Source organism: Aureobasidium pullulans (genome assembly GCF_000721785.1).
Source record: "Aureobasidium pullulans EXF-150 unplaced genomic scaffold scaffold_5, whole genome shotgun sequence".
In the NCBI taxonomy this organism is placed as follows: domain Eukaryota; kingdom Fungi; phylum Ascomycota; class Dothideomycetes; order Dothideales; family Saccotheciaceae; genus Aureobasidium; species Aureobasidium pullulans.
The window spans coordinates 452,234-476,841 of record NW_021941025.1 but is presented as its reverse complement, the minus strand read 5'-3'; the positions used below and the strand labels follow the sequence as shown (position 1 = coordinate 476,841).

The 24,608-nt window shown below is 49.7% G+C and overlaps 13 protein-coding genes across 13 annotated transcripts; 8 read left to right on the top strand and 5 right to left on the bottom strand.

Annotated features, from left to right (window-relative positions):
* Window positions 1-273: 273 nt before the first annotated feature.
* Window positions 274-1,113, bottom strand: M438DRAFT_343869 (uncharacterized protein). Its single transcript, XM_029905084.1, has one exon. The coding sequence runs from the start codon at window positions 1,004-1,006 to the stop codon at window positions 680-682; it is 327 nt and encodes a 108-aa protein (XP_029762605.1). The 5' UTR covers window positions 1,007-1,113; the 3' UTR covers window positions 274-679.
* A 458-nt stretch (window positions 1,114-1,571) lies between these two features.
* Window positions 1,572-2,701, top strand: M438DRAFT_292893 (ribosomal protein L1). Its single transcript, XM_029901798.1, has 3 exons — window positions 1,572-1,838; window positions 1,925-2,489; window positions 2,570-2,701. Exons 1-3 carry the CDS (start codon window positions 1,606-1,608, stop codon window positions 2,663-2,665), a joined length of 894 nt encoding a protein of 297 aa, XP_029762604.1. The 5' UTR covers window positions 1,572-1,605; the 3' UTR covers window positions 2,666-2,701.
* A 1,270-nt stretch (window positions 2,702-3,971) lies between these two features.
* On the top strand, window positions 3,972-4,892 carry M438DRAFT_343865 (uncharacterized protein). The gene has a single exon (XM_029905083.1). It carries the CDS (start codon window positions 3,993-3,995, stop codon window positions 4,785-4,787), a length of 795 nt encoding a protein of 264 aa, XP_029762603.1. The 5' UTR covers window positions 3,972-3,992; the 3' UTR covers window positions 4,788-4,892.
* A 262-nt stretch (window positions 4,893-5,154) lies between these two features.
* M438DRAFT_292887 (uncharacterized protein) lies at window positions 5,155-6,614 on the bottom strand. Its single transcript, XM_029901797.1, has 2 exons — window positions 6,557-6,614; window positions 5,155-6,501 (listed from the first exon to the last, which is right to left on the bottom strand). Exons 1-2 carry the CDS (start codon window positions 6,569-6,571, stop codon window positions 5,557-5,559), a joined length of 960 nt encoding a protein of 319 aa, XP_029762602.1. The 5' UTR covers window positions 6,572-6,614; the 3' UTR covers window positions 5,155-5,556.
* Window positions 6,615-6,751: 137 nt separating this feature from the next.
* M438DRAFT_314898 (uncharacterized protein) lies at window positions 6,752-8,184 on the top strand (the record flags this gene model as incomplete). Its single annotated transcript, XM_029902631.1, has 2 exons — window positions 6,752-6,935; window positions 7,010-8,184. Exons 1-2 carry the CDS (start codon window positions 6,842-6,844, stop codon window positions 8,182-8,184), a joined length of 1,269 nt encoding a protein of 422 aa, XP_029762601.1. The 5' UTR covers window positions 6,752-6,841.
* A 239-nt stretch (window positions 8,185-8,423) lies between these two features.
* Window positions 8,424-10,189, bottom strand: M438DRAFT_404031 (splicing factor 3A subunit 3). The gene is made up of 2 exons (XM_029909698.1): window positions 10,078-10,189; window positions 8,424-9,918 (listed from the first exon to the last, which is right to left on the bottom strand). Exons 1-2 carry the CDS (start codon window positions 10,165-10,167, stop codon window positions 8,500-8,502), a joined length of 1,509 nt encoding a protein of 502 aa, XP_029762600.1. The 5' UTR covers window positions 10,168-10,189; the 3' UTR covers window positions 8,424-8,499.
* A 224-nt stretch (window positions 10,190-10,413) lies between these two features.
* Window positions 10,414-11,721, top strand: M438DRAFT_333316 (ATP-dependent RNA helicase fal1; the record flags this gene model as incomplete). Its single annotated transcript, XM_029903594.1, has 3 exons — window positions 10,414-10,702; window positions 10,756-11,649; window positions 11,702-11,721. 3 exons carry the CDS (start codon window positions 10,414-10,416, stop codon window positions 11,719-11,721), a joined length of 1,203 nt encoding a protein of 400 aa, XP_029762599.1.
* Window positions 11,722-12,724: 1,003 nt separating this feature from the next.
* On the top strand, window positions 12,725-14,305 carry M438DRAFT_333315 (uncharacterized protein; the record flags this gene model as incomplete). Its single annotated transcript, XM_029903593.1, has 1 exon — window positions 12,725-14,305. One exon carries the CDS (start codon window positions 12,725-12,727, stop codon window positions 14,303-14,305), a length of 1,581 nt encoding a protein of 526 aa, XP_029762598.1.
* Window positions 14,306-15,297: 992 nt separating this feature from the next.
* Window positions 15,298-15,516, top strand: M438DRAFT_242760 (uncharacterized protein; the record flags this gene model as incomplete). The annotated part of the gene is made up of 1 exon (XM_029899563.1): window positions 15,298-15,516. A coding segment is annotated over one exon (219 nt), but the record flags the coding sequence as incomplete, so codon positions are not given.
* Window positions 15,517-16,005: 489 nt separating this feature from the next.
* M438DRAFT_343860 (uncharacterized protein) lies at window positions 16,006-16,681 on the top strand (the record flags this gene model as incomplete). Its single annotated transcript, XM_029905082.1, has 1 exon — window positions 16,006-16,681. A coding segment is annotated over exon 1 (533 nt), but the record flags the coding sequence as incomplete, so codon positions are not given.
* A 1,904-nt stretch (window positions 16,682-18,585) lies between these two features.
* Window positions 18,586-18,822, bottom strand: M438DRAFT_242763 (uncharacterized protein; the record flags this gene model as incomplete). The annotated part of the gene is made up of 1 exon (XM_029899564.1): window positions 18,586-18,822. A coding segment is annotated over one exon (237 nt), but the record flags the coding sequence as incomplete, so codon positions are not given.
* A 498-nt stretch (window positions 18,823-19,320) lies between these two features.
* M438DRAFT_314888 (uncharacterized protein) lies at window positions 19,321-21,475 on the bottom strand. Its single transcript, XM_029902630.1, has 4 exons — window positions 21,121-21,475; window positions 20,648-21,059; window positions 19,865-20,595; window positions 19,321-19,817 (listed from the first exon to the last, which is right to left on the bottom strand). The coding sequence occupies exons 1-4, from the start codon at window positions 21,277-21,279 to the stop codon at window positions 19,419-19,421; spliced, it is 1,701 nt and encodes a 566-aa protein (XP_029762594.1). The 5' UTR covers window positions 21,280-21,475; the 3' UTR covers window positions 19,321-19,418.
* A 326-nt stretch (window positions 21,476-21,801) lies between these two features.
* M438DRAFT_175624 (protein phosphatase 2A regulatory beta sub-unit 2) lies at window positions 21,802-24,286 on the top strand. The gene is made up of 5 exons (XM_029899158.1): window positions 21,802-21,959; window positions 22,034-22,336; window positions 22,390-23,526; window positions 23,580-23,707; window positions 23,759-24,286. The coding sequence occupies exons 1-5, from the start codon at window positions 21,933-21,935 to the stop codon at window positions 24,093-24,095; spliced, it is 1,932 nt and encodes a 643-aa protein (XP_029762593.1). The 5' UTR covers window positions 21,802-21,932; the 3' UTR covers window positions 24,096-24,286.
* The last annotated feature ends 322 nt before the right edge of the window (window positions 24,287-24,608 follow it).

Sequence of the window (24,608 nt, the reverse complement as noted above, 5' to 3'; positions counted from 1 at the left end):
TACCTTAATATTTATCATGCTTATATTCTCGTAGAGGCTGGGACAGTTTCGCAGCGTTTTTCCTGCACTTTCTCCGACTTCGCGTCTTGGATATCAAAATTTACTATTGCGCCATTGGAAGCAGTGTTTTCACAATTATGACTTGAAAATATGGTCGGAATTATCATCAAAAGCCACTATGAGCATTGAATCATATTATATATTGAGCGTGCGTGTCTCTGTGGTAGAAACACTCGCCGGAGCAGTCGTTACGGGTACGACCCTGGTATATCAGTCCAGGTGGATCTGGTGGAGCCTCACAACGGCCGTATCAACTGTAGTCGTTGCGCCTCACTCAACAAATCAGAAAAAACCTGCAGCAAGACATTCGATAAGAAGCCTCGAAGCGGCTGTTCTCAATACGAACTGCCGAATGCTTGATCGAAGAGCCAATGCGATGATGCCTGAGTCGTGTGTAGTGCATGGCTTCGCGTACTGGACAAAAGCCTCGGCAGCACGCGCGCATACCATAACGTGAAAGATGGAGACGTGGGTGGTAATAGATATGTCCAATGCTTGATATGGATACAAAAGCTCATTCGAGCAGGGTCGTAGAGTTCATTGCGATCTGTTGGTCTTTCCGTCGACGTCATGACCATGCATTTCCTCCTCATGGTATGCGTATGTCTTGCAATTCCACCTATTGCTTATCGGTCCTGGCACCTAGACCAGCCTTTCCTCCCTTAACCTCATCGACTTCTTGGAAACCGGTGCTTCTGTCGCTAGGCTTTTGAGGATCGGGCTGCTTGGCAGGATGGTCGTCGCCGCTCTTGTTTGCGGCGGAGCTCTTTGTAGAGGCAGAAGACTTTGTGTCGTGAGCTGGTGACTCAGTATGGCCCTTTTGCTGTCTGCCCGGGGGAATGTTTGGTGGTGGAGGAGCGTCCTTTTGTGCGAGGCTGGAGGTGGTGCTCAGAGGGCGCATTGAGGCGATGCGGCTGGTGCGCATGAAAGATGTTCGTAGAGACATCATGATGGTGGTGATCGTGTGAGTTGATTTGGAGATTGTGTCTGGGTGATTGAGGAACAATTCAAATGTGAGTTTGCTGAAGGTGAGGACAAGCTCTATGACAAGCAATCAAATCGACTCGTTCATGATATCATCATGATGGAGATCAGTCCGGCGGGAGAATGGATAATCTCAATCATATCAGATCTTCATTTACCTTCTTGCTGTTGAGCTCAATTGAATGGCATTGCTTGCTGCAATAATTATACATGCTGGGGAGGTGCAGCATTCTCAATCTCAACTCGAGCAGTGAGCTTCGCGTTGTATATAGAATGTTATTTCTGACATTCGAGTAAAATCAAACCAATGATCTATATGTAGTCGACATGATTGAACCTGAAAGTTCAAGAGACGTTTGTGACTGTGCCTTGCATGATTACGATCGAATCGAGCAGTCTCCGAATGTGAAAGTTATTGTCGCCGTCAAAAGATGGTATTCATAGCGGAGCGGAAACAGCCGCCATGGATCGGAAGTCTTGGCATGTCCGAAGTTCGAAGTCGAGGCCGAACAATTTAGTGGCAGCGAGCTATCGACATCTGATATACCACACACTGTCGCCATGGCCTCCACAAGAACTTGCTTGTCACAATTGACACGAACGACTCTATCACGACCAACCCTCTACGTTCCCTCTATCTCGATACAACAGCGCGGCGCTGCACAGAGTGCCAACGCGCAAAAGTACAAGCGCAAGGAACTGCCCACATCACAGCGCAAGAAGAAGAGCAGAACAACCTTTGTCAACCATGACTTGAAAGATGCCATCCAGTTCCCTCTGGTTGATGCCATGAGGTATGATTTTCTGCCCGCCCTACACCATACCCATTACATCTTTCGTCGACCCATACCATAAGATTGGTGAGACTGACAGTATGCAGATACCTTCGCGCAACAGAAGTTGGTCGTGTACCGACATCGTCCAAGTACGAAATCCATCTTCGCCTCAAATCGCTCAAGAACGGTCCCGTAGTCCGCAACCGTATCCGCCTCCCACACCCTGTAAAGACCGACCTCCGTATCGCTGTCATCTGCGATCCAAACTCTTCGGCCGCCACTGCTGCAAAGAAGGCTGGAGCAACCTTGGTCGGTGAGGAGGCCATCTTCGACGCTGTAAAGGAGGGCCGCATCGAGTTCGACCGCTGCCTCTGCCACCAGGACTCGCTCGCAAAGATGAACAAGGCTGCTTTGGGAAGAATCCTGGGTCCCCGAGGCTTGATGCCGAGCGCAAAGACCGGAACAGTCGTCAAGGACGTTGCAGCAAGTGTGCAGGACATGGTTGGTGCAAGCGAGTACAGAGAGCGTCTGGGCGTCATCAGAATGGCAATTGGACAGTTGGGCATGACTCCTGAGGAGCTTTCAAGGAATATCAGAAGCTTCATCGAGAACGTCAAGAAGGACATGGCTGGTATGAGCGACAGAATCGCCAAGGACATTCACGAGGTGGTAAGTAACATTGCTTTCCTGCGCCTCTACCGTTTCGAAGAGGTCGCACACTCTAAGAATCGCAGACTAATATGGTATAGGTCCTCTCCTCTACCAACGGACCTGGTCTCAGTCTGAACGGTGACCTCAGAGGCCCAGACTCGATACCCACAAAAGACCTCGCAACTGCTATGTAAGCAAAGCAAGCAGGTAATGCATTGTAAATATACCCGACTTTTCATGTGCCCTTCTTCTTTCTGTTCACTTTTTGTATCATTATCCCGAGTCTTCAATATGATCTGAAGAGGCAATCAAAGATGTTTTCTAAGTTTTGCTCTTTTCTAAGCCCTTGATATTAGCCCACCTTCACTTGGTGGTAGCGTTTCTCTCCTAAACCCCATCCCCAAGACTTGCTACTTACATTCGCCCTTCTACTTTCGCCCGTTACCTTCGCTTGTTCACTAGGCACCTGCTTCTTTATCACTTCGATGTTTGGTGACCGGACTTCGCTTTGATACCTTCCCTCGTTATTTCCTCTCTCTGCACTCGAGGATCCAATTGTCCGAGCACGATAACAACCGGCACAAAGCCTTGTGCGTCTGGGTTGACGCCTTCGGGTCTTTACCGTCGTTGCTCCCAATCTGAGCGGGCACAGAACCCCAGCATTGCTGTTATTAGCACCGCGAATTTCTTCGCGTAAACCATCACTAAATCAAACAACCTCGTTTCCACAACCAGCGCGTTGACGAAAACCAGAACAGCATCCGCGCAGACACCTCGATCTCGTGTCGACTCGCCGATACTTTGATAACAGCATTACCCCTACCCCGAGTGTCATTCGATATCATCGGACACGTCAAGTCTGACACTCAACTCGTTAACCACCGTCACTCTTCTTCCAAGATCTTACAACTTTTCGTGAAGATCATCGAGACGAAGCCCTTCTGTCTGTTATTGAGAAGAGATAACTGGCACACCAACCACTGTGCGCTCTACTCATAACTTTCGGACACCGACTTCAAGTTGTAAGATCCCCTTGGACCATATTCATGTTGGATCTGCACTAATGCAAGAACAGCACACGATCTTGTCTCTCATTCACAGAAACTCACAATGGACGGTCAAAAGCGTGCTCGTGAAGACGCGCTTACAGTCGAGTCCGCTGCATCTAAGTCTGACGCAAAGCGTGTGAAGACCGACCCGTCCGTTTCGGTGGTCATTCACAAAAGCTCAACTACTGCTAGGCCCAAACGAACACTCAGTCTACCTGCTCCAAGCGACTCTTCGTCAGAGCCCACGAGAAGAGAGATGGAAGCCAGTCTTAAGTTCTGTGAGCACATTCTGGAAGAGTTGCGCAAGTCTAAATACGATCGCTGGTCCGCGCCATTCCGCATTCCGGTCGACCCTGTTGCTCTCAACCTCCCAAACTACTGTGCCGTCATCAGACAACCCATGGACATCTCTACAATCACCAAGAGACTCCGGGAAGGACAGTATGCCACTGCCCTTGAGTTCAAGCATGATATGGATTTGATGTTCCATAACTGTTTCAAGTTCAACCCTCATGACAACGTCGTGAATCAGATGGGAAGAGACTTCCAGTCTGCGTTCGCATCTCTGTGGTCCAAGAAAGACGCCTGGATAAATCATTATAACGATCTCGAGTCAAACACCACGTCAATTGCTACGCTCATAAAACAGGTCGAGAAAAATCTTTTCGCCACACACGGTGAACCGAAGAAATCAAAGGTTGTGTGTCTGAAGGTCGCGCAGAAAGACAAGCTGCAGGAGATTCTGAAACGACCACCAGGAAAGCAAACCAACGAAAGGTCTGCAATAAGCGCCAATCATCTCCTTGAAGTACCTGCTCCTGCCACCTCAGAGCCCTTCAGATCACTGAAGCCAGCAGTCAAGCAAGTGGCTAAGAACTCACTCAGCCCCGAAAGCTTTGAAGTCAGGATCGCTCGCCTGGAGAAGATCAAAGCAGACGCCGAAGCGGCCGATAAGAAAACCAGAGCAAAAGCCGAAGCAAAACTCGCTGCCAACAAGAAAATCATCGAAGACGCCGAGGCCGAAATTGCCGTCAGCAAGAAGAGAAAGACACTGGAGGAGGAGAACACAGTCCTGGAACTGGAAAGAGGAGAACTCAGTAGGAAGCTCAGCGAGAAGAGGGCCGAACGCGATGATGCCGGCAAAGAGCTCGAGAAGATCAAAAAGAAGGTTTCGACTCTTGATCAAGAGATCGAAAGCATGCGCACGAGGGATGTCGAGGCTAACAACGAGCAAAACAGCATCCGGGCGAAGATCAAAAAGATTTGAGAAGATTCAAAAGGCTCGACAAGAGTGACTAGCTCGCTGCTTGAAATAGGAAGAGTTCCAGCAGAACATTTTTTGATCAGTGAGCCCCTCAAGTCCGTCGTCAACGGCGTCCATTTGCACACAATATGTAGAGTAACAAAATCTGACCTCTCTTCACCACACAAAGCTTTCAAAACACATTTCCTTGCTTCCCCCTTTTTACAATGACGCTGATCAGAAGACTTACTGATCACACTGATCACACTGATTACACTGATTATACTTCACGCTTATCACACTTGTCACACTGATCACGCTCACCTTCCTATACAGCAGGAGACTGGAAAAGAATGCCAAAATAAGCAGATCGACATCTGTCTACCAAGAGCTCTCACTATTTTCATGATGCGGACCACGACTCTTTGGTCACATCCAGATACCTTTTCGTAGTAGAAAAAGAGATGCACTCTAAACACAACATCTAGCCAGTCACTTCTGTTCTTCAGCCAGACCAACACATACGGCGAATATCAAGAAGTAGATAGATGTAATCGAAACGACAAAAGCGTGCGGATGGATCTCTTGCCAAGCATACAGCAAAATGCTTCAGAGGCAAGAGATCGGCTGGGTAAAGTGTGTCTAGCTATCCACACAGTAAGAAGGCTTCCTTCCTTCTGTGAAAAATGGGCATCAATCTTGACTTAATGCTGCCATTGCTGCCACTACACAGCATAAATCTGCCCCTCTCTGAAAATATTCCATCATACCTCTAACTCTCTTCCTCACTCTCTCAACCCTGTTTCAAAGCACCAGCACCTTCCTCCCCCTCTCCCAATTCTCTATATATGACCAAGAAATCGAGTAATTGTTTCCCGCCAACTCCAGCGGTTTGTGCTTGTTTCAAGCTCGTCCTCAAGTCCAGTAATAGTGTATTTCTGATGCGTAAAAGTCGAGATTGCTGGGCTGTGATGAATGGGTGATGGTGGAGTTTTTGGGTCAGGTGGGTGAGGAGGAGGTAGGCTTGTGCGTGTTTCCTCAATCGCGCGAGAGTGGCAGTGGTCGCGGAATCTCCGTCTCCGTCTTCGTAATCCTCGTCCTCGTCTGAGTCTGAATCCGAGTCGTCGTCATTGGCGGATGTGTTGTTTGCAGATAAAGAGTTGGAGGGTTCGACCATCAATCTGGCTTCTAGGTCTTCCAATCTCTCTTCAATCTCCAAGAGTCGTCGGCCAACCATGACGTCTTTTCTAATCCTCTTTTTCTCTTCTAGTAATGTGCCGAATTCTTGCACTTTTTCCGCGACTGCATCTCTGACGTTTCCGACTTCTCTGCTGAATCCTAGTACGCCTACGCGAACTTCTTCTATCTTCTCCTCTCCTCCTTTTAACCTTAGACCCAGGGATAGAAATTCCTCGTAATTGGCATTTACCAGATCTAACAGTTCTTTGGAGAGTAATTGAGAGCGTTGGCGTAGATCGGATCGCAAGTCCTCGAGGGTTTGGTGGCGGTTGGAGAGGGTGGAGAGGTAGGCTTCGGGTGTGAAGTTTGGGGTTAGGAAGTCGCTGCGGGGGAGAGCTGCTGGGAATGGTAGGGGGGTGTTGTCGGCGTCGGAATCAGAGTCGGAGTAGGTAGAGTAGTTGTTGGAGGAGTAGGGTTTGCGGTCCAAGGGATTTGATTTGGGAGATGGAGGGGAGGTGAGGGGGGAGGGTGTTGCTGTTGTTGCTGTCGAGTCTGGGAGCTGTAGAGGGGTATGTTAGCGTTGGCTTTGGGATTGGGAGGATAGAGAGATGTACGTAGAATTTGCTCATGGTTGCGGTATCAATGTGAGTAGGCGACAACGAGGTGAATTGCAATCATCGCAAAGTGGTTGGTTGGTTGCTACTAAAGACAAAGGTCCCGGTATACAGATGGATAAGATAAGATTGGCTTTTGCTATCTCCGCGATACATTGATTACCAATAGCCGAGGGCCCGGTGACGACATGTCATAACGAATAAAGCAAAGAAAGAGGATAACTGTGGTCCGGTTGTTCTTCTTCTTCTCTTGTAAATGCAAGATCGAAGTGCAAAGTGACAAGAATGCCTACACCTTCTCTCCCTCAACCCGCACATCCAGAGCTTGATTCAATGCTGACGCGGAAGTTTGGCAAGGAAGTCGCCAACTACTTTGCCGGTAATTGGACACCCCTCCACCTATTTTCTCAATCCAACAAGATAGCAATGATTCTGATAACGGACAAATCACAGGCTCTCCTCTGAACCGCTTTGGCTTCCTTCGTAGCGACAATGTCTTCCTCTCTGGAGCCCTGAAGCACCCGTCTGCTTCCTTCCTCCTCTGCAACAACCTGCAGCCATTGACTAAGGACAAGACCAAGCTCGCCTATGTCCAATACAAGGATGTCCAACCCATCATCGGCGAAGACCCCTACGCCACCCCGGAGTCCAAGATGATCGAAACCTACAACTCCAAAAACTTCATCCCCCAAATGATCTTCCTCGGCCTGGACGAGTCCGTCAAGGAAAACTCCTTTAGCTACGAAGCAAAGAACGCCGTACACAAGGGCGCTCCTTACTTCGCCATCGATGTCACTCCCAAAGACCCTCTGACCCAGCAATGCAACGACGTCATCAAGTCGTGCGAAGACAAGGGCCTCACATTCGCCCAAGGCAGAGCAATGGACCTCATAGCAGGCGACGCAGCGATCTACGCCGAAGCCCGCCAACTCCTCGACTGGAACATGCGCAACCCCTTCTGCGCTCAATGCGGCCACCCTACCTTATCCGTCAACGGCGGCTTCAAACGCACCTGCCCACCCACCGATTCCAGCACCTTGCCCTCCACCGCCGTATCCACCTCCAACACCGACGCCTCCAGCATCGACCGCCCCGCCTGCGCAACCAGAAAAGGCGTGTCCAACCTCTCCTTCCCCCGCACCGATCCCACCATCATCGTCGCAGTGGTCAATCACGCAGGCGACAAACTTTTACTCGGCCGCAGCAAGCGTTTCCCCAAATACTGGTATTCCACCCTCGCCGGCTTCTGCGAACCCGCAGAGTCGATCGAAGAAGCCACTCGTAGAGAAGTTTGGGAAGAAGCTGGTATCCATCTCGGTCGCGTGATCATTCACTCCACCCAACCATGGCCATATCCCGCAAACCTGATGATCGGCGCAATTGGACAATCCGTGCCCGAAGGAGAAAAGATTGATCTGGGCAATGATCCAGAATTGGAGGATGCCAAGTGGTTTACCTTTGACGAGGTCAGGACGGCGTTGAGGGTGGGGACTAGTGGGTTGGATGAGGGCCCGAAACCTGAATACAAAGAGGGAGATTTGAGATTGCCTCCGGAGACTGCTATTGCTCATCAGCTCATCAGTGCCGTCGTGGAAAAGGGCTTTTTGGCTGCAGAGTCAAAGATGTAGATGCTGCTGCTTTGGTTAGATTTGTTGATATAGTTGGATTGATGTAGATTGGAAATACAGATCCAGGATTTGGGAAGAAACTATCGCCCGCGCTCTTTTCGATGTCATGTCTTGCCGCTTTGTTGATTAGAGCAATGGTTGGAAGATCGAGCCATAGAATACAGCACAATGAGCCGAGTTTCAACATGAGTCATGAAGCAAATGAAGAAGTAGATGGAGCAATAAGTGAACAATGTCAAGGTCAAGGATATCGTCAGTTCTTTTTCTATCCATATGCCCCGTTATCCAACTCTTCCACGACCTTCATCAAGCCGTCTATAGCAACCCTTGCTTCTGCAAATCATAGTACACCTTCTCGGGCATGACATTGCCCTCTCCATCCTCCATCTGCACAACCTGATCACTAGCCGTACTCTCCACCTTCCTATCCCCCTGCAATTTCTTCCACAACTCGGTCGCCTCCTCAATACCCGTCACATCCCTAAACATACTCGAATTGGTGATGCCCAATCGCTTCAACCCGTACAAATGTCTGGCTTCTCCGAAATGCTTGTCGAATGCTCTGCGGCCCATGTAGACGTAATTGCCGCAGATTTCGCAGGGGAATTCGACGCCTAGGCCGTGCAGTTTGTAGAGCCAGAAAGGGATGGGTTTGTCGTCCCAGCCCAGGGGGAGTTTTAGCGGGTTGTAGACTTTGCCTTCTTCGTCTTGTTCGGGGTCGTCGGCCTGAGGGTCTGCGGAGGCGAGGTCCATGGACTCGGCGTAGAGGGCTGCGAGTTCTTGTTGGCGTTCCTTGTCTGTCATGCCTTGTTTGCGTTCGACGTTGGCGCGAGTGTCGGAGCGCTCGGTTTGCATGGCAGCAGCCAGTTTACGGATGCGGTGTTCGCGTTCGGCCACGGCCTTTTCTTTTAAGCGGTGCATTGAAGCTGCTGCTGTGTTGGCGCTACCATTTGTGGATGCGGCTTCTCCGTCTGCGGCGCGTTGTTTTCTTGCTTCTGCGTTTTTGATGTGCTTCTTTCCTGTCAAGTGGCCTTTGTAGACGTTGTCGTTCTTGAACTCCTTCTCACAGTCCGGGCACCACATTCCCTCGCCTGTACCTTCTGTTGCTGGTGCGTCTGATGTTGATTTTGTGTTGAGTTGCCAGCCGGGCACTTCGTCCTTTTCCCAGAGTTTCAAAAAGTCCTCGTCGAAGCTGAGGAATAGTCTATCCAGATCCTCCAAAGGCTTGATTCGGCGCATGAAGCTTTCAAGGTATGTAGCCAGGTTTCCAAGGTATTGGAAGTATTGATCCTTCAGCTTTTCCGGTCTGGACATGCCATCAAACTCGTCGAATGTGTCCAGATATTGCAGATATGTGATGCGCCTCTTTGAACCAGGCAGGTTGATGTAATCCTCGTGCAGGGCGTTCATGTCGAAGTAGCGACCAAAGGCCTCCTCTCCAGTGAACATGGTGTCGATCTCGGATGGGAAGGGGGCATCTTCTCCAACAGCTCTGCGCTTGTATGCGCGCTCGAGGTTCTCAACAGGCTCGTTTGGGTAGCGCTTGTGGAAGTCTTTAATGTGGTTTAGTTGCTTGTAGAACTCGTCGAATGTGTCGCCGGTCGAGATGGATTGGACTTCGCGTAAGCGACTGCCATCGTTGTCTTTGTACAGGTCGACTGCGCGATTTGATTGCGACTTTATGCGATCGAGGAAGGCAGCGATTTGGTGGTCTCTTTGTAGGCGGTCTCGAATCTGAGAGTGGATTAGCATCTGCACATGAATGGCATAGTATCTTCGCAAGAAAACGTCCTCATTTCCCTGGAGGCTGATGTGCGATTGAGAGCAATACAGCTCCCAAAGAACTGAAGCGTAGCTAGATGAATTAGTGAGATGCGAAAGATTGACGCTTACATGTTTGGGATCTTCAAGCGAGCGCTCGGCTATGGCCTGCTCGAGACGCTCAAGGTCCTCCCTCGTATTGCGCAAGTCTTCTAACAGCATGGTGGTTAATGTGTGTATGTGAACGTGGAAGAAAGATGATTGCTGGTATACTGATTCGGCGCGCGGCGAGAGATGGAAGAGGGTCCGTGCTTTGGATGCTTCGTTCGTTCTTGCCTTTCGAGCTTTATTCCTCTTTGACCGTCACTGCCACTTTTTATATCTTTACGACTCGTACTTTCCGGATCTTTCGGTCTATCGCGCCTGCCGCCTGCTATCTCCCGCAAACACAAAGTCACATCATCCAAGATGGCGGAAGGAGGAATCGACCGCAAGATGGAGGAGCGCATGGAGTTTTCGACATCCAAGGAAGTTCGCGTCGCGCCCACCTTTGAGGCCATGCACCTGAAGGAGAACCTGCTCCGTGGAATCTACGCATATGGATACGAATCTCCCTCTGCCGTTCAGTCGCGCGCTATCGTCCAGATCTGCAAGGGTCGCGACACCATCGCCCAAGCCCAGTCCGGTACTGGTAAAACTGCCACCTTCTCCATCTCCATTCTTCAGGTCATTGATACCGCTGTGCGCGAGACTCAGGGTGAGTCGCATCTTTCTAGTCGGATAAACCTGTTCAAATGCTGACGTCCCCAGCTCTCGTCCTGTCTCCCACCCGTGAATTGGCAACTCAGATTCAGTCCGTGGTTATGGCCCTCGGCGATTACATGAACGTCCAATGCCACGCTTGTATCGGCGGCACTAACGTTGGCGAGGATATTCGCAAGCTCGATCACGGCCAGCACGTCGTCTCTGGTACTCCTGGACGTGTCGCTGACATGATCCGTCGCCGCAACCTCCGCACTCGCAACATCAAGATGCTCGTCCTGGATGAGGCTGATGAGTTGCTCAACCGTGGTTTCCGCGAGCAGATCTACGACGTCTACCGTTACCTTCCTCCTGCCACTCAGGTCGTCGTTGTGTCAGCCACTCTCCCTTACGATGTGCTCGACATGACCACCAAGTTCATGACTGACCCCGTTCGTATCCTCGTCAAGCGTGATGAGTTGACCCTGGAAGGTCTCAAGCAATACTTCATCGCTGTTGAGAAGGAAGAATGGAAGTTCGACACTCTTTGCGATCTTTACGACACCCTCACCATCACACAAGCCGTCATTTTCTGCAACACCCGCCGCAAGGTCGACTGGCTTACCGACAAGATGCGTGAGGCCAACTTCACCGTGTCCTCCATGCACGGTGAGATGCCTCAGAAGGAGCGTGACAGCATTATGCAAGACTTCAGACAAGGCAACTCAAGAGTCCTCATCTCGACTGATGTCTGGGCTCGTGGTATCGATGTTCAGCAAGTCTCTCTTGTCATCAACTACGATTTGCCCAGCAACCGTGAGAACTACATCCACAGAATTGGTCGTAGTGGAAGATTCGGCCGCAAGGGTGTTGCCATCAACTTCGTCACCAGCGAGGACGTCAGAATTCTTCGTGACATCGAGCTTTACTACTCTACCCAGATTGATGAGATGCCCATGAACGGTAAGCCGCTAGAATCTCCTCTGACAAAATATCTTATGCTAACGTGCCATAGTCGCCGACCTGCTTACCTGAGCAACCTTTCCATCGATATGCTATATCTTTTTTCTGTGCAAGTTAATAAATTGCAAAACGCCGGATGGAGTTGAGAAGTTTGCCATTGAGAGCATAAGTAGGGGGAAATGGGCCATGTAGCCAATACGGTTAGTACTTTCTTGATCCTATTTCATCCACGAAACCATGCTAACATGACACGAGTGCAGTCAATATCACAATTGCCATTCCGCGACCCCGATCTCAGACTCTTTTTCCAAATGAAGCTCTCCTGAGAAGTTCCAGACCACTAATCCCGAAAGCCAACGAGCACAACAACGCCGGCGTCGATGGCGAAAGGCCGAGAAGGACGATGTGTGCAATGCGCAACCACCCGATCGATGGGGTCACGTCACAACAGCTTCACAATTAAGTGGAATAGTCTGCAGACGAATTTGAGAGATGAGAGGGACATGGACGAGGTGTGAAGGTAGAAATATCAGCTCTGCAAGCGAGCGAGATGAGCACCTTACGTTTAGGCTCACATTCAGAACTAGAGCTTTCGCGCTCCGTCGAGTACGGAAAGAAGCTGGCGCAATACCAATGTTTTGGATCTAGTCGAGCTGGCCGCCCAGAGGGCTCTTCACTACGATTCTCTTTGGATAAGTAAGAACTTCTGATTTTGTTTGCATTGCATCAGCAAGACTTTCAGTGGTGAGGAGAGTGAAAGCGAGATCCTAGTGAGTGACTGTTGAGATTTGCCCGCTCTTGTTGTTCTCACTGCTTTCACTGCGGCAGCCCACTTGTTCACTCAAATCCAGCCTCTACCATCACCTGCCACTCTGAAACTGCCTTATTACTTCCCAACTCGAACGCCAAAGAGAACAAGCTTGTTATCACTTCTGCTTTGTCACCTCTCACTCGGTCAATCTTGTAGATCCCGCCACACAAGCCGCACTCAACTTCATCGTCTAACTTGCAACAACTTTACTATAATCAACAACAACAAAACGTCGAATCAAGCCTTCCAGCAAACATTGTCAATATGGCCACTCCAATCACCGCCAGATCCATCTTGCCGACACTTCCACCAGAGCTGCTTGGTCGAGTGTTTGCCTTCGTCGACGACAAAGATCTGATTAGCTTGCGCCTCGTCTGTAAAGACATCTGCGCGGCCGCTAACAGACCATTCGCAATCTGTTTTTTCGCCAACAGCCACCATGTCACGACCGAGTACAGCATTCAAGCACTCGTTAAGATCACGGCACATGGGGTGTTCAGTCCTCACATCAAAACGGTGACAATCTGCTCCGCTCGCATTGCAACCCATGTTCTCGACGAGAGAGACAATACTGAAAACACGGATGAGGAGAACGTTGAATCTCACGAAGAGCCCGGGGATGAGGCAGATGGGGAAGCTGACGACAATGACGACGAGTCTGACGATGTCGAGGAACTTCTTGTCGATACTTCGTTCGTGCGTTCCGGGCAATTTGACCGCCTTCTGAAGATCGCATTTTATAACATTCGAAAGACCTCACGTTATATCACAATCGGTGTTTCATCAGATTATCGATCGAGAGGACGTTATACAATCTCCTCGCTAGCCCCCAAAAGACGACCGTACGGCTGGAGAACCATGCTCGATGCATCACGCATCATCTATCGAACTGTCGATACGCTCAATATCATTATGGCAGCCGTAGCGGACTCTGGTTGTCAGATGAATGGCCTGTCCGTTGTATGCTACACATTCCCCTCCAACGATGACGTGCACAGGATGAAGAAAACACTCGAGAAATTTTTCCTGACTCGTACTTTGCCTCTGGACCTCTATTTTGACTGGAAACGTCTTCCCGTCATGCAGTATGCCTGCTGGGAAGAATCCGTGAGACTGATTGGGCATTTCGTTTCCAGCCGCGGGGACAACGATGCTCAATTTCCTGTCGATACTGTAATTCGTTGGATCCTCAAACAACCCATGTGGCATCTCTATGCCGACAGGTTTAAGTTTTCGGACCTGTCTTTCTCGAACATCTATTTCGTAGATTCTCTGGAAGACGTTGTGCTTACCAGACTTGAGCTGCAGTCAAGTCCATTTGGCAAGGAGAGTTACAGCGATCTGTTCGTGCGACTTGCTGCCATGCCAAACCTGCAATCATGCGAGTTGTACAAATTCAGATACCAAATTCCTAGACAACGCGCTGGGTACTCCATCGGACTTCGGTCCGGTACATATCCTGCTAAGAGGGACAATCTCTATCTCCTCTTTCCCAACAACCAAATCCGTCTCAACGTATCGGGTGAAAACGTCTCTCAACAGTTACTGGGCCTGGCCGCATACACCTCGGCAGCAGAGCGCAAGAAGATACTGGCGATTGAGGCTGACGGAGAAGTCAAAGATCCCTGGGTCTCCGCGCTTGACATCAGCCATGAGCCGCGCAAATTCCGCGATAACGACTTGGGCCTAAACAGTGGTTCTGATGATGACGGCTTGTGTGAGAGCTCTGACTCAGAGGAGTACGAAGAAGAGGAGTCTCCAGAGGATTCAGAGGACTCAGAGGACTCAGAGGATTCGCAGAGTTCGGAGGACGAAGACGATTTATCAGAATTCGATATTGCATAGGCGTCGATCAATGCTCTTCCAGTGTTGTCGCTCTAGCGAATGTCGTCTGCCACAAAGCATATAACCAGCTAGGCGACTAATCGGTCACGAGAACGATCAAGCAGGCTCTCCATGAAGATATCTGTCAAGGCTTGACATTCTGCTTCACAACAGCATTCTTCAGAGCTTTTCAAGCTCAAGGACGATTTTGCAATGGTACAATTCAGTCAACATATAATATTCGAAGACGAGGAGAATTTGCGAAGGTGCAGGACGAGTTTGCTACTATGCAGATACTGAAACAGAAAGAGGATACGATGGCTTCTGGTAAGCCCCCAAGAAGTCACATGATGGGATACGAGGGTAAGATGGCAGACTAGGGGAGAGTGTGGAGGTCATGGCAAAGAGCATGGCACAACAGAAAGGAAGAACCAAAAACATCAGTAAAATGGAGAATGAGAGAGAACGCTTTACCGCACCAAAACTAGTAGGTACCACCCATGAATATGCAGAAATGTGACATGATCTCAGATCAAGCGGCTCGTATCGAGAGACTAACAAAGCGAACAATGCAATGTTGGAAAGCAGTAGAGCTCTTGAGACAGAGTTTGCTTTGCTGAGCTTTGTTCGGACTCGTGCCTTCTGGAAACAAACAAAAACAATGTGCATTGCGTCAATTCAACTTTCACGAAAGTGCGAGCCGCGCAAGGAAGTCTCACCTCCAAGTGAACTGTTCCTTCTCAATATCAGCCTTGGCGTTCACTCGTTCGACACTCATCATCACAACAACACAAAACTTCCACGCGCTTTCTACTTCTTCCTCTCCAACCAACACAACCACATAATCAATGGTAGGTCAACCATCACCTTACTGCCACCGACGTCCCTGACATTATTCTAGGCTACCTCCACAGCCAACGATCGAAGCACCAACACGGTAAGTCCATCATCAGCGTCACAAGCGCACTTTCTGACCTCTATCTCAGGCCATCTCAACTCCCAACCAGCCAAACATTATGGATCTACCACCCGAAGTCCTCGTCGAGATCTTCAACTTGATCGACAACAAAGACCTTCCCAACGTGCGCCTCACATGCAAGAAGCTGTGTGAAGCTGCCAACAGACCTTTCGGATTCGCCAATTTCACCGAAAGAGCCCACGTGGTCTCTCCCTACAGCATCAATGCGCTTGTTGACATCACGGAGCATCCTATCTTTGGAAGCTATGTCAAGTCTGTCGGAATTTGCAGCGCAAGGGCAGGCCTCGAAAAGGATTATCTTAAGTACCACCGTGTCGACATAGATACCAGCGATAAAGCGATTTTGAACGGATATGTCAAGACCGGTCGCTTCGGACGTCTGATGAAGCGAGTTTTTGACAACATCAGAATGCATTCCCAATCTGTCACGATCAGCATTTATAACGACAATCCTGATGGAACGAGATTTGACAACGAGTCCTGTTTGGCACCCGAAACGTATTTCGGCTGGGCTCAATTCATCAAACAGAGCCCTGGAACCCCTGTATCCATGCCAGCAGAGACACTAGAGCAGACTGTGTACGCAGCCAGACGTGCAGGCTGCCTTGTCAAACGTATCAGGATGGACCGCCCTTCGCCGAACCTGCGCTTCAGAGATGAAGCCCAGAAAAGACTGGACACGACCATCCAGCAAATTCTTGAATCCAGCATCACACCGCTGGACCTCCATGTTGATGGGATCCGCTATCATGATAAGTCAGCCAGTCTGGAGATATCTGAGTTCATGCCCAGGTTGAGGGAGGATAAGATTAATCAGTGTCCTTTGAACGCCTTCTACTGTTGGGTGAAGGCGAAGAAGATTGCTCGACTCAGATTTCACCACAACAGCGACTTCAACATCCGCCCTTTCCAACCACTACTCACATCCCACTTGAGGTATTTAAGGCTTGATCGACTTGGGGTTGAATGTAGGTATCTTAATGTTAATCTCTGGAGCGAGCATATTCAACCTCTCTGTGGATTACGGGGATTGAGATACTGCAGGTTCGAGCGCCTCAAATATGAATGCGACCTTGATTGGGGCGTCATAAGCGACATCAGCTACCTTTACCTGCCTGGCCAAGGTGAATACCTTTGCGACTACGATAGCTTTCAGCTTCTATTTCCTGACGGAACCAAATCTTTCGAAGCAAAAGGCGAAAGCGTGTGCACAGAACTCAAGGGGTTGGTGTGCTACTTGGAGGCATCCGAAGAGCAGAAGCGTTCGCAAATCATCAGAGAGGGACTTGTCAGCCATGACAAGATCGGAATCGTTGACTAGGGCCGCAGAACAAATTTCTGATAACCACAAGAATGTCGAGGATGTTGAGGGAAAACTATCACTCAGCTATTAGCCAGTCCCCGAATCAGGTACAGAATTGCACTCTCATTGAACCTTCCAGCAGAATTAAAAGCATCGTACATTTCTACAGTGATTGTTGAGACCCCTGGTTACCCATGAGAGCCAACATTCTGCTCTTGATGTATTAAAGACTAAAGGACGTGAATAAGATGTGATTTCTTCCAGGCTGAATTCTATGCCTTCAGTAGACATTCTGAGTAGAGCAAAATATCTTACATTTCTCCAGCATATTCTGAACCTCCGTTCATACCTGAGTAGCAGCCACGAAGTATGTTATGCTAATGCCATGTGGAGGTGCTATAACTGTGAGGAAGATGTATTCGGAACGAGAGAGAAATGGAAAGAACGACCAAGCAAGATATAATAGAGAAAATGGGAAGGTGCGACCGAGCAAGAACATGGGTTTGTAGATGTAGACCAGGAAGGAGCAACCACATGTTCCAGGAAAGAGCGATACGTGAGCTCACTCCAAGATGGAAAGAAAGAAGCAGAGTACATAGGTATCATGTGTGAAATTCATTGTGATTGGAAAAAACTATACTACGTTGAGCTTTTCGCGTGTGCTGGTTGTCGACTTTGCCCCTTTTTCCTCCCTTTGTTCTTCTTATTTTCTTCCCTCTCAGGTTCTCAATCGCTTTATTCTTTTCTCCACCATCCCTGGACCAGCGTTACGGCTCTCTGGATTATACCCAAGCTTCCAGATTGATCGGTGGTCTCAACTCCAGATTGATCAGTATTCTCAACTCCAGATTGATCAGTATTCTCAACTCCAGCCTCATCATCTCCCGAACCGGAGGAGTCAAGCAACTTCACATATCTGTCACGAACGCGTCCATGTGTTTCGATGTCGGAGATCTTGTTTGCTTCCATTTGTGCCACTTCGACTGCCAACGACTTGATTCTGGCGGGCACTTCTTCTCCACGGATCACAAACGGTTCGTCAGTATCGGAAAGAGACAAACGAAAGTTTGCGGTGTGCTTCCTGTCGTAAGCAACGTACTGACCGCTCGAGAGGATAAAGCAGTAGTCGTTATCCAGTTTAGGCTGACTGAACTCATAGAGAGCACCTTGGAGTTCGAAGTGCGCCAATCCTCGTAGACGGGAGAACTCTTCAAGGAGGCTGCTCCAAAGATTGCGGTCGAAATGCCAGGTTTCGAGGGACACCCTTCGTAGAGTGAGACGCTCGAGGGTTGGGCTGCACAGAATCATTGGATATTCTGAGCCGTCAAACCAACAGTCCTGGATGTTGATGACGGTTATTCGGAAGGTCAAGAGACAGCTCAGGACTTTTCTAAGGTAGTTGGTATAATTATAATACCGATGACCGAACTCGAGACCTGATAGGTCCATCGTGGCCGTCTTGTGATCATATCTGAGCTGTACCAAAGGGCTAGAGCGACTGTCGTAATTGAGGCTCAGATCTAGGTTTAGTGGTTTGGATAGAGAGACGACGAGGCTTTTCATCAGAGTCCTGATATCGCTCCTCAGGTCCGTATTGCTTATTTTGGACACGGCATATCCCAGAATCTCAATCTTGACTCCTTGAATCTCGCAACCAGAGTTTTGGGCTGCTTCTTGAATCGGTTGAAAAGTCTTGCTTAGAGAATAATTCGTGAAAGATTCTTCACGATCGGAATAGTACCACTGTCTCTTCAGTGAGTCTTCGACAAGATCAACACAAAGCTGGTAACTTTTGGAGCCGTAACATCCAAGCGGTTTGACACAAATTCCTATGGACACAGAGTGTGAAATGCGCGCGATGTTCGAAAAAACGTCATCCAGCTTCTCTCTGAATTGCTCCGGAGTCATGACGAGATGACGAGGAGCATGGTCCATACAATAACGATCGTGCTCTGGTCGCCAGTACGAGCCACAGTCCACAGCATAGTATCTAGCCCTTTCGACCTCAGGTCTGAAAGCACTAACAATCACCTTCTTGACGAAGATGCCAAAGAAGGCGTGGGCCGTGATCTCGACCAGGGCTTCCATGCTGTGCAGAGACTGGACATGCTTGCGCTCCGAGAAGTTCAGAATTGCAAAAGGCTTGTTCGCGATTGCGCGGAGATGTTTGTTGGTAAGACGCAGTGCAGGAAAGGCCTGTGGACCGGCATGATCGACAATCATGGAGAGAACTTCGTTGGGCATTCCGAGCAGTAACGGGTTGGCATCTTGGACGGCCACCTGTACATTGCCAGTGAGGGAAAATCGACCGTGCCGGATAGATGTGCGCACCATGATGGAACGACTGGGAGAGGATCGAGGTTTGTGAGTGATCTCGACGCTGTATGGCGCGTGGTTGACAATGTTGTGAGAGAAGACTTTCAAGTCTATGCCGTTATGGCGTGGACGAGAAAGGATTGCACGTCGTTGATGCAGATCGTTGAGAAGCCGAGTGCTGGTGTTGTCGAAATGCTTCGCGGTGGTACTGTGATACAGAGAGTGAAACTGAGGCGAGTGTTGGTAAATCGAGAGGTGTGAAGGTGATAGAGGTAAGTGAGTTACTTTCTCGATCCGATCGTCACTGGTCGTATCGCGAATAAAGCTGGTGGCCGAGTGTGTTATATTTACGCAGGTGAGTTATGCTCTTTGGCAAAAAAGCACCTGCCAAGGCAAATGCTGAAGTGAAGGAAAGAGGAAGCCGTGATCAGCGCAAGTCGGGAATATGAGAATAAGACAACAACGCGAAGATGGGCGATGCATCGTTCTTACCATTTCTCTTCACTTGGAGACACTGTCTTCCAATGGAAACATATCTAAGCTTCTGTCTCACCTCCAAAATCATCAAGGTCGCCTTCCATATCTCTGTCATCTTCCATTCCATAACCTGCATCATCTTCGTCTGCGCCATCTTGTGCATTGTCTTCAAGCACTTCCTCATCGCCTCTGAATCTGTCTCTGACTCTGGAAGCAATATCCGTCTTGACTAGGTTTCTGATTTCCATGGAAAGCTGCATCACCTTCTCCCCATGAGCATTTCTGTCGAAATAGCATTCTGCATAGCTCGACTTGTCCACTTGGTTTGGTATGACGGATACTGTCTGATATGCTGCAGTGTCCGGAGCTTGGCCTGAAAGCATCATACCGATCATGTCTCGCATGATGATACGCGCTTTTGCGACTGTACCGTTGCGGTACCAGCCATATGTTTCGAACTACCAAGTCAGAATGGGACTGCGAACAAACGAAGGTCTAGACTCACATCGAACTCGGACCGCAAATCTTCGGTAGCTAGCAAGTCTGCAAGAACAGGCTCTTTGATGTCACAGACTTGCCATGTCTTTCCGTTTGTCGTCATACTTTTGCCGTCAAAGACGTGTGAAGGCTCCTCGTCTTTCCGATATCGGTCGCTTCTGATCCATTGATTCTTGCCATCTCGCATCTTCTTGGCTGCAGCAATGACCTTGTCTTTTGCGATGAGTTGGAAGGAGAAAGTCTGGTAGCAACGGTACTTTGGATCGGTACGAGGGTCGAGACCATACTTGACAAGTGTATCCCTGAAAGGACCAGACTTGAAGCTATATCCCACATACTGCGTAGCTTCCTTGAAAAGAGCCTCGTTGCCCCAGTCTATCAGGTTGCAAGCCACACGTCTTGTGACGGCAGGTCGATTTTCAAGAAGCTCCAGTAGATTCTTGACACATTGTTGGAGAGCTTCCGATTGCTTCTCGATGGCTGGAAGGCCTTTCGGTGGCTCCGTGGGTACCTCATCAATGTCGTGAGGCACTGAGACGACTTGTCGCTTCTTCGGAGCTTGTGTGTTGACAGTCTTCACACGACCTTGCTCATCTGTCAGATGAGTAACACCAGGGTTCTGCTTGTAGAGGTAGTTCAGAGATTGCTCGAATGAGGTAAAGTTCGGAGGCGCAATAAGCTCTTCGTTTGCTGGCCGGCCAGGAGTCATGTCGAGGTGGAAGTTCTTGATACTCGACACTATTCTTGTCAGATTTTTTCCGAAGAAGGTCTGATACGACAGGCGACTCACAAGTGGGATTGACAAGGCTTTTTCCAATTTGGTCCATTACCGGCTGGGAGCCAGCTTGCAGTTGGAAATCTGGAAGGGCTCGGAACCTGTGAGTCTGTTTGATTGTCGCAACAGGCTGGACCGTGTATGCATCCGTGTTGTCAATGAGTCTACGTCTTAGCTGTTCTGCCGTCAGGGGAGGCGCGATGGGAGCGTCTTCAGCATCCTCATCTAATACCTCCCTTCCCTCACAATGATACTCGAATGGATCATCCGACCCTCTCTTTCTTTTACGGCCGGTTCGTTTTGGGACAGTCACGCGGAGAAGGACGTTCTGAACAGCCATCTCTTTCGAGACGAGCTTTTTTGCGAGAGGGTCATGTGGGCGTAGAGATAGGCCGACAGATAATGTTTGACCCGCAGGAGCAAGCAGCTATCATGACAAGTCTATCAGATGACATGGCAAGAGAAATGAAGAAATGTCATTGACCTACATGTTTGATGTGATGTTCGCCGCCAAGAGAATGAAGACCCTTGTCGATATCTTTGATAATACTCGGATGCTCTACAGAAACAACTCTGTCGGAAGAGACAGCCAGCCAGTCAGCTAGTTGGTGACGGTTGGAGGCCAGATCTGGCCGTTGATCGGTCATGATGGAAATATCTGTGTTGTGAAGGTGAATATGTCTAAGGCTGACTCGTTGTTGAAAGGGTGGAGCCGGGCATGCAAGCAATTTGTTGGTGAGTGACAGAGAAAGGGTGTTGGTGGACGAGGCTCTTTTGGCAAGCGCACTGAAACCGAAGTGTGATTTGAATGTACCGTAGAAGGAGATTTGGCGCGGATCTCTATGGCGGGAGTTGAATTTAATCAGGCTGGCGACGGGAAGCGGTTTCATTATTGGTTGCGGCGGCGGCGGGGCTTGCGCCAAGGCCCGACCTAACGGCGGGTGCTGGTTGTAGGGCAGTCCGGACAGCCATGTTGTGATGCATCTGGCATAGCTAATCGTCCTGCTACGCTCAAGTCTGCCATTGTTCACGGCCATCGCATCCTCCCTCCTAGCAGCTCAATCCCAGAGAACATAGTGTCCGCAGTACCTGGAGACGGCCGGCTCGACGCCTCGACTTGTACCGTGTCCCTAGGACGACGTCTCGCAAGCATCCACCAAGCCCGTATCATCATCCCCTGCAGGCCACCTCCTCCGCCCACCTCCCCGGCGCCTTCCTATCAATCTGCCATCTCTGCCACCCGTGACGGAGCGAGAATCAGCCAGGCCAAGGGCCATCATCTTCCCAGTTGTAGCTACCCATGATGAAGGGATTCAGACAGCGCGTGGTAGGCAATCCCACACCTAGCAATCAGGGTCCCCACACAAGACACACCATGGCTAACGACCTCAGCATGAGCAGCTCTCACGAGCCAAGGATAGCAACAAGATCTCAAAAAACAAGAACAAGGACCAACCTTCCGGCACCGCCTCTCCCCACGGCGGCGCCGCCCAATCGCCCGCTGGCACCCCCTCGTCCTCGACCCAGAATCTTGCCGAAACTCGCAAACCATCAAACGATGCTCTTACACCGGGCCAACAACAGCCAGCAATGTCGCAACACCAATACATCCAGCAAAACCAGGGTGCTAATGGTACTCAAAGCCCCAACCGCTATAATCAGCAGGGTGTAGCTCCTAGTGTCGTCATCAGCCCCAGCGCGCCCGTAAGTGAAGGCCGTCAACAACACATCACCACACAAATACTCACTAAACGCAGCACATTCCTCCTCCCGGCGCCGCCGAAACCATGCCTCACGACCTAGCTCCTCCCAAGGCCGGCCAGAAATCGCTGCTGTTCGACAGACTGCAGGCCACTCCCAAAGACACCGTGCCGGAGGGCGTGCGCACTCCCAAGCGCCAACATTCGTCGAGATTCGACATTTCAGACCAGAGACAGCGCGAGCTGGAGAAGCTGCCTGGCTTCCACGAGGTCCCTCCAAACCGTCGTCAAGAGCTTTTCATGCAGAAACTCGACCAGTGCAACATCATCTTCGACTTCAACGATGCAAGCGCCGACATGAAGTCCAAGGAGATCAAGCGTCTTGCGCTCCACGAACTGCTGGACTACGTCGCCCAGAACCGCCAGGTCATCTCCGAGCCCATGTACCCCAGAGTTGTCGAGATGTTCAGCAAGAACTTGTTCCGCCCAATTCCTCCCCCGATGAACCCTCAGGGCGACGCCTTCGACCCTGAAGAGGATGAGCCAGTCCTTGAAGTCGCCTGGCCCCATATTCAAGTGGTTTACGAGTTCTTCCTCCGTTTCATAGAAAGTCCGGATTTTAACACAAACTACGCCAAGCAATACATCGACCACAGCTTCGTCCTGTCATTGCTGGACTTGTTCGACTCGGAAGACCCTCGCGAGCGCGATTTCCTCAAGACCACCCTCCACCGCATCTACGGCAAATTCCTGAACCTGAGATCATTCATCAGACGTTCCATCAACAATGTCTTCTTCCAATTCATCTACGAGACTGAGCGCTTCAACGGAATTGCTGAGCTTCTTGAAATACTGGGATCCATTATTAACGGATTTGCCCTGCCACTCAAGGAGGAACACAAGCTTTTCCTGACCCGCGTCCTCATCCCTCTACACAAAGTGAAGAGCCTCAGCATGTACCACCCGCAGCTTGCGTACTGCATTGTGCAATTTTTGGAAAAAGACGCCGCTCTGACTGAGGAGGTCGTGCTTGGTCTCTTGCGTTACTGGCCCAAGGTCAACAGCACCAAAGAAGTCATGTTCTTGAACGAGGTTGAGGATATTTTCGAGGTTATGGACCCCGCCGAGTTCGCAAAGGTGCAAGAAGCTCTTTTCAGCCAACTTGCAAAGTCGGTTGCCAGCCCACACTTCCAGGTATGTTTACACTTTCCACTTCTCTAACACGGCCGTGTCTAACAAGTTCCCAGGTCGCTGAACGTGCCCTGTACTTCTGGAACAACGAGTACTTCTGCAACCTCGTTAGTGATAACGTAGATGTTATCTTGCCAATCATGTTTGCTCCTCTTTACGAAAACTCTAAGGGACACTGGAACAGGTACGCTGCTTCTGACTACCAATTCACGTTATCAAGACTAACAAAGCATAGAACAATTCATGGAATGGTATACAACGCTATGAAACTCTTCATGGAGGTTAACCCCCAGCTGTTCGATGATTGTTCTCACGACTACACCGAGCAACAGAACAACGCGCCCGAGGTGAAGAGAGTCAGACAAGAGAAATGGGACAGACTCGCTTCTCTTGCGCAATCAATGAAGAGTGGTCTTCCCCCATCGGCCGCCATCAACACGAGTACCGTACAGAGCGCCACACCCGCACGCACAGACGACACGGATCCGCTGCGCCTAGAACAACTCAGATTACAGGACGACTCGGAAAGGAGACCGAAAGAGTTTGAGAGACAGACCAGCTCGGTACGTTGATCAAGTGCGAGCATCTTCTCTCCCTCTCGATCATGGGTCTGTGAATGAGTATATGTTAGACTTTGAAAACACACCGTCATCCCCTTCACATGCCCCCATCACATCTTTCTTGTGTCACATCATCCTCTTTGTTTTCTGCTTGCTATCGGGTCACATCGGGGCAAATATATTCCACACAATGGCGTTGGGCGTTTTCTTCATCAATCTGTTGCCTTGAACTTCTGGAGATCTTCAAAGCTCCCATCACCTTTTGTCCCTTTCTTGATCCCTGTATCCAATCCAAGCACTTTTCTTTTCTTTTTCTTCTCTTTTCTCGTCATTCGGGCGAATCAAAACTATTTTCTCGCTACAAACAAAAATGCCATGACAAGTTCAATCTAACATGAAGGCTTTGTGGTGGATGTGCAGAAACGAGACCACCGTCACAATCGTCACAAACATGCGTCGAGCGTCGGCAACACGAGTGGTTCGAGTCACAGTCGCCGACGAAGCGGAAGTCGTACGTCGTCGAAA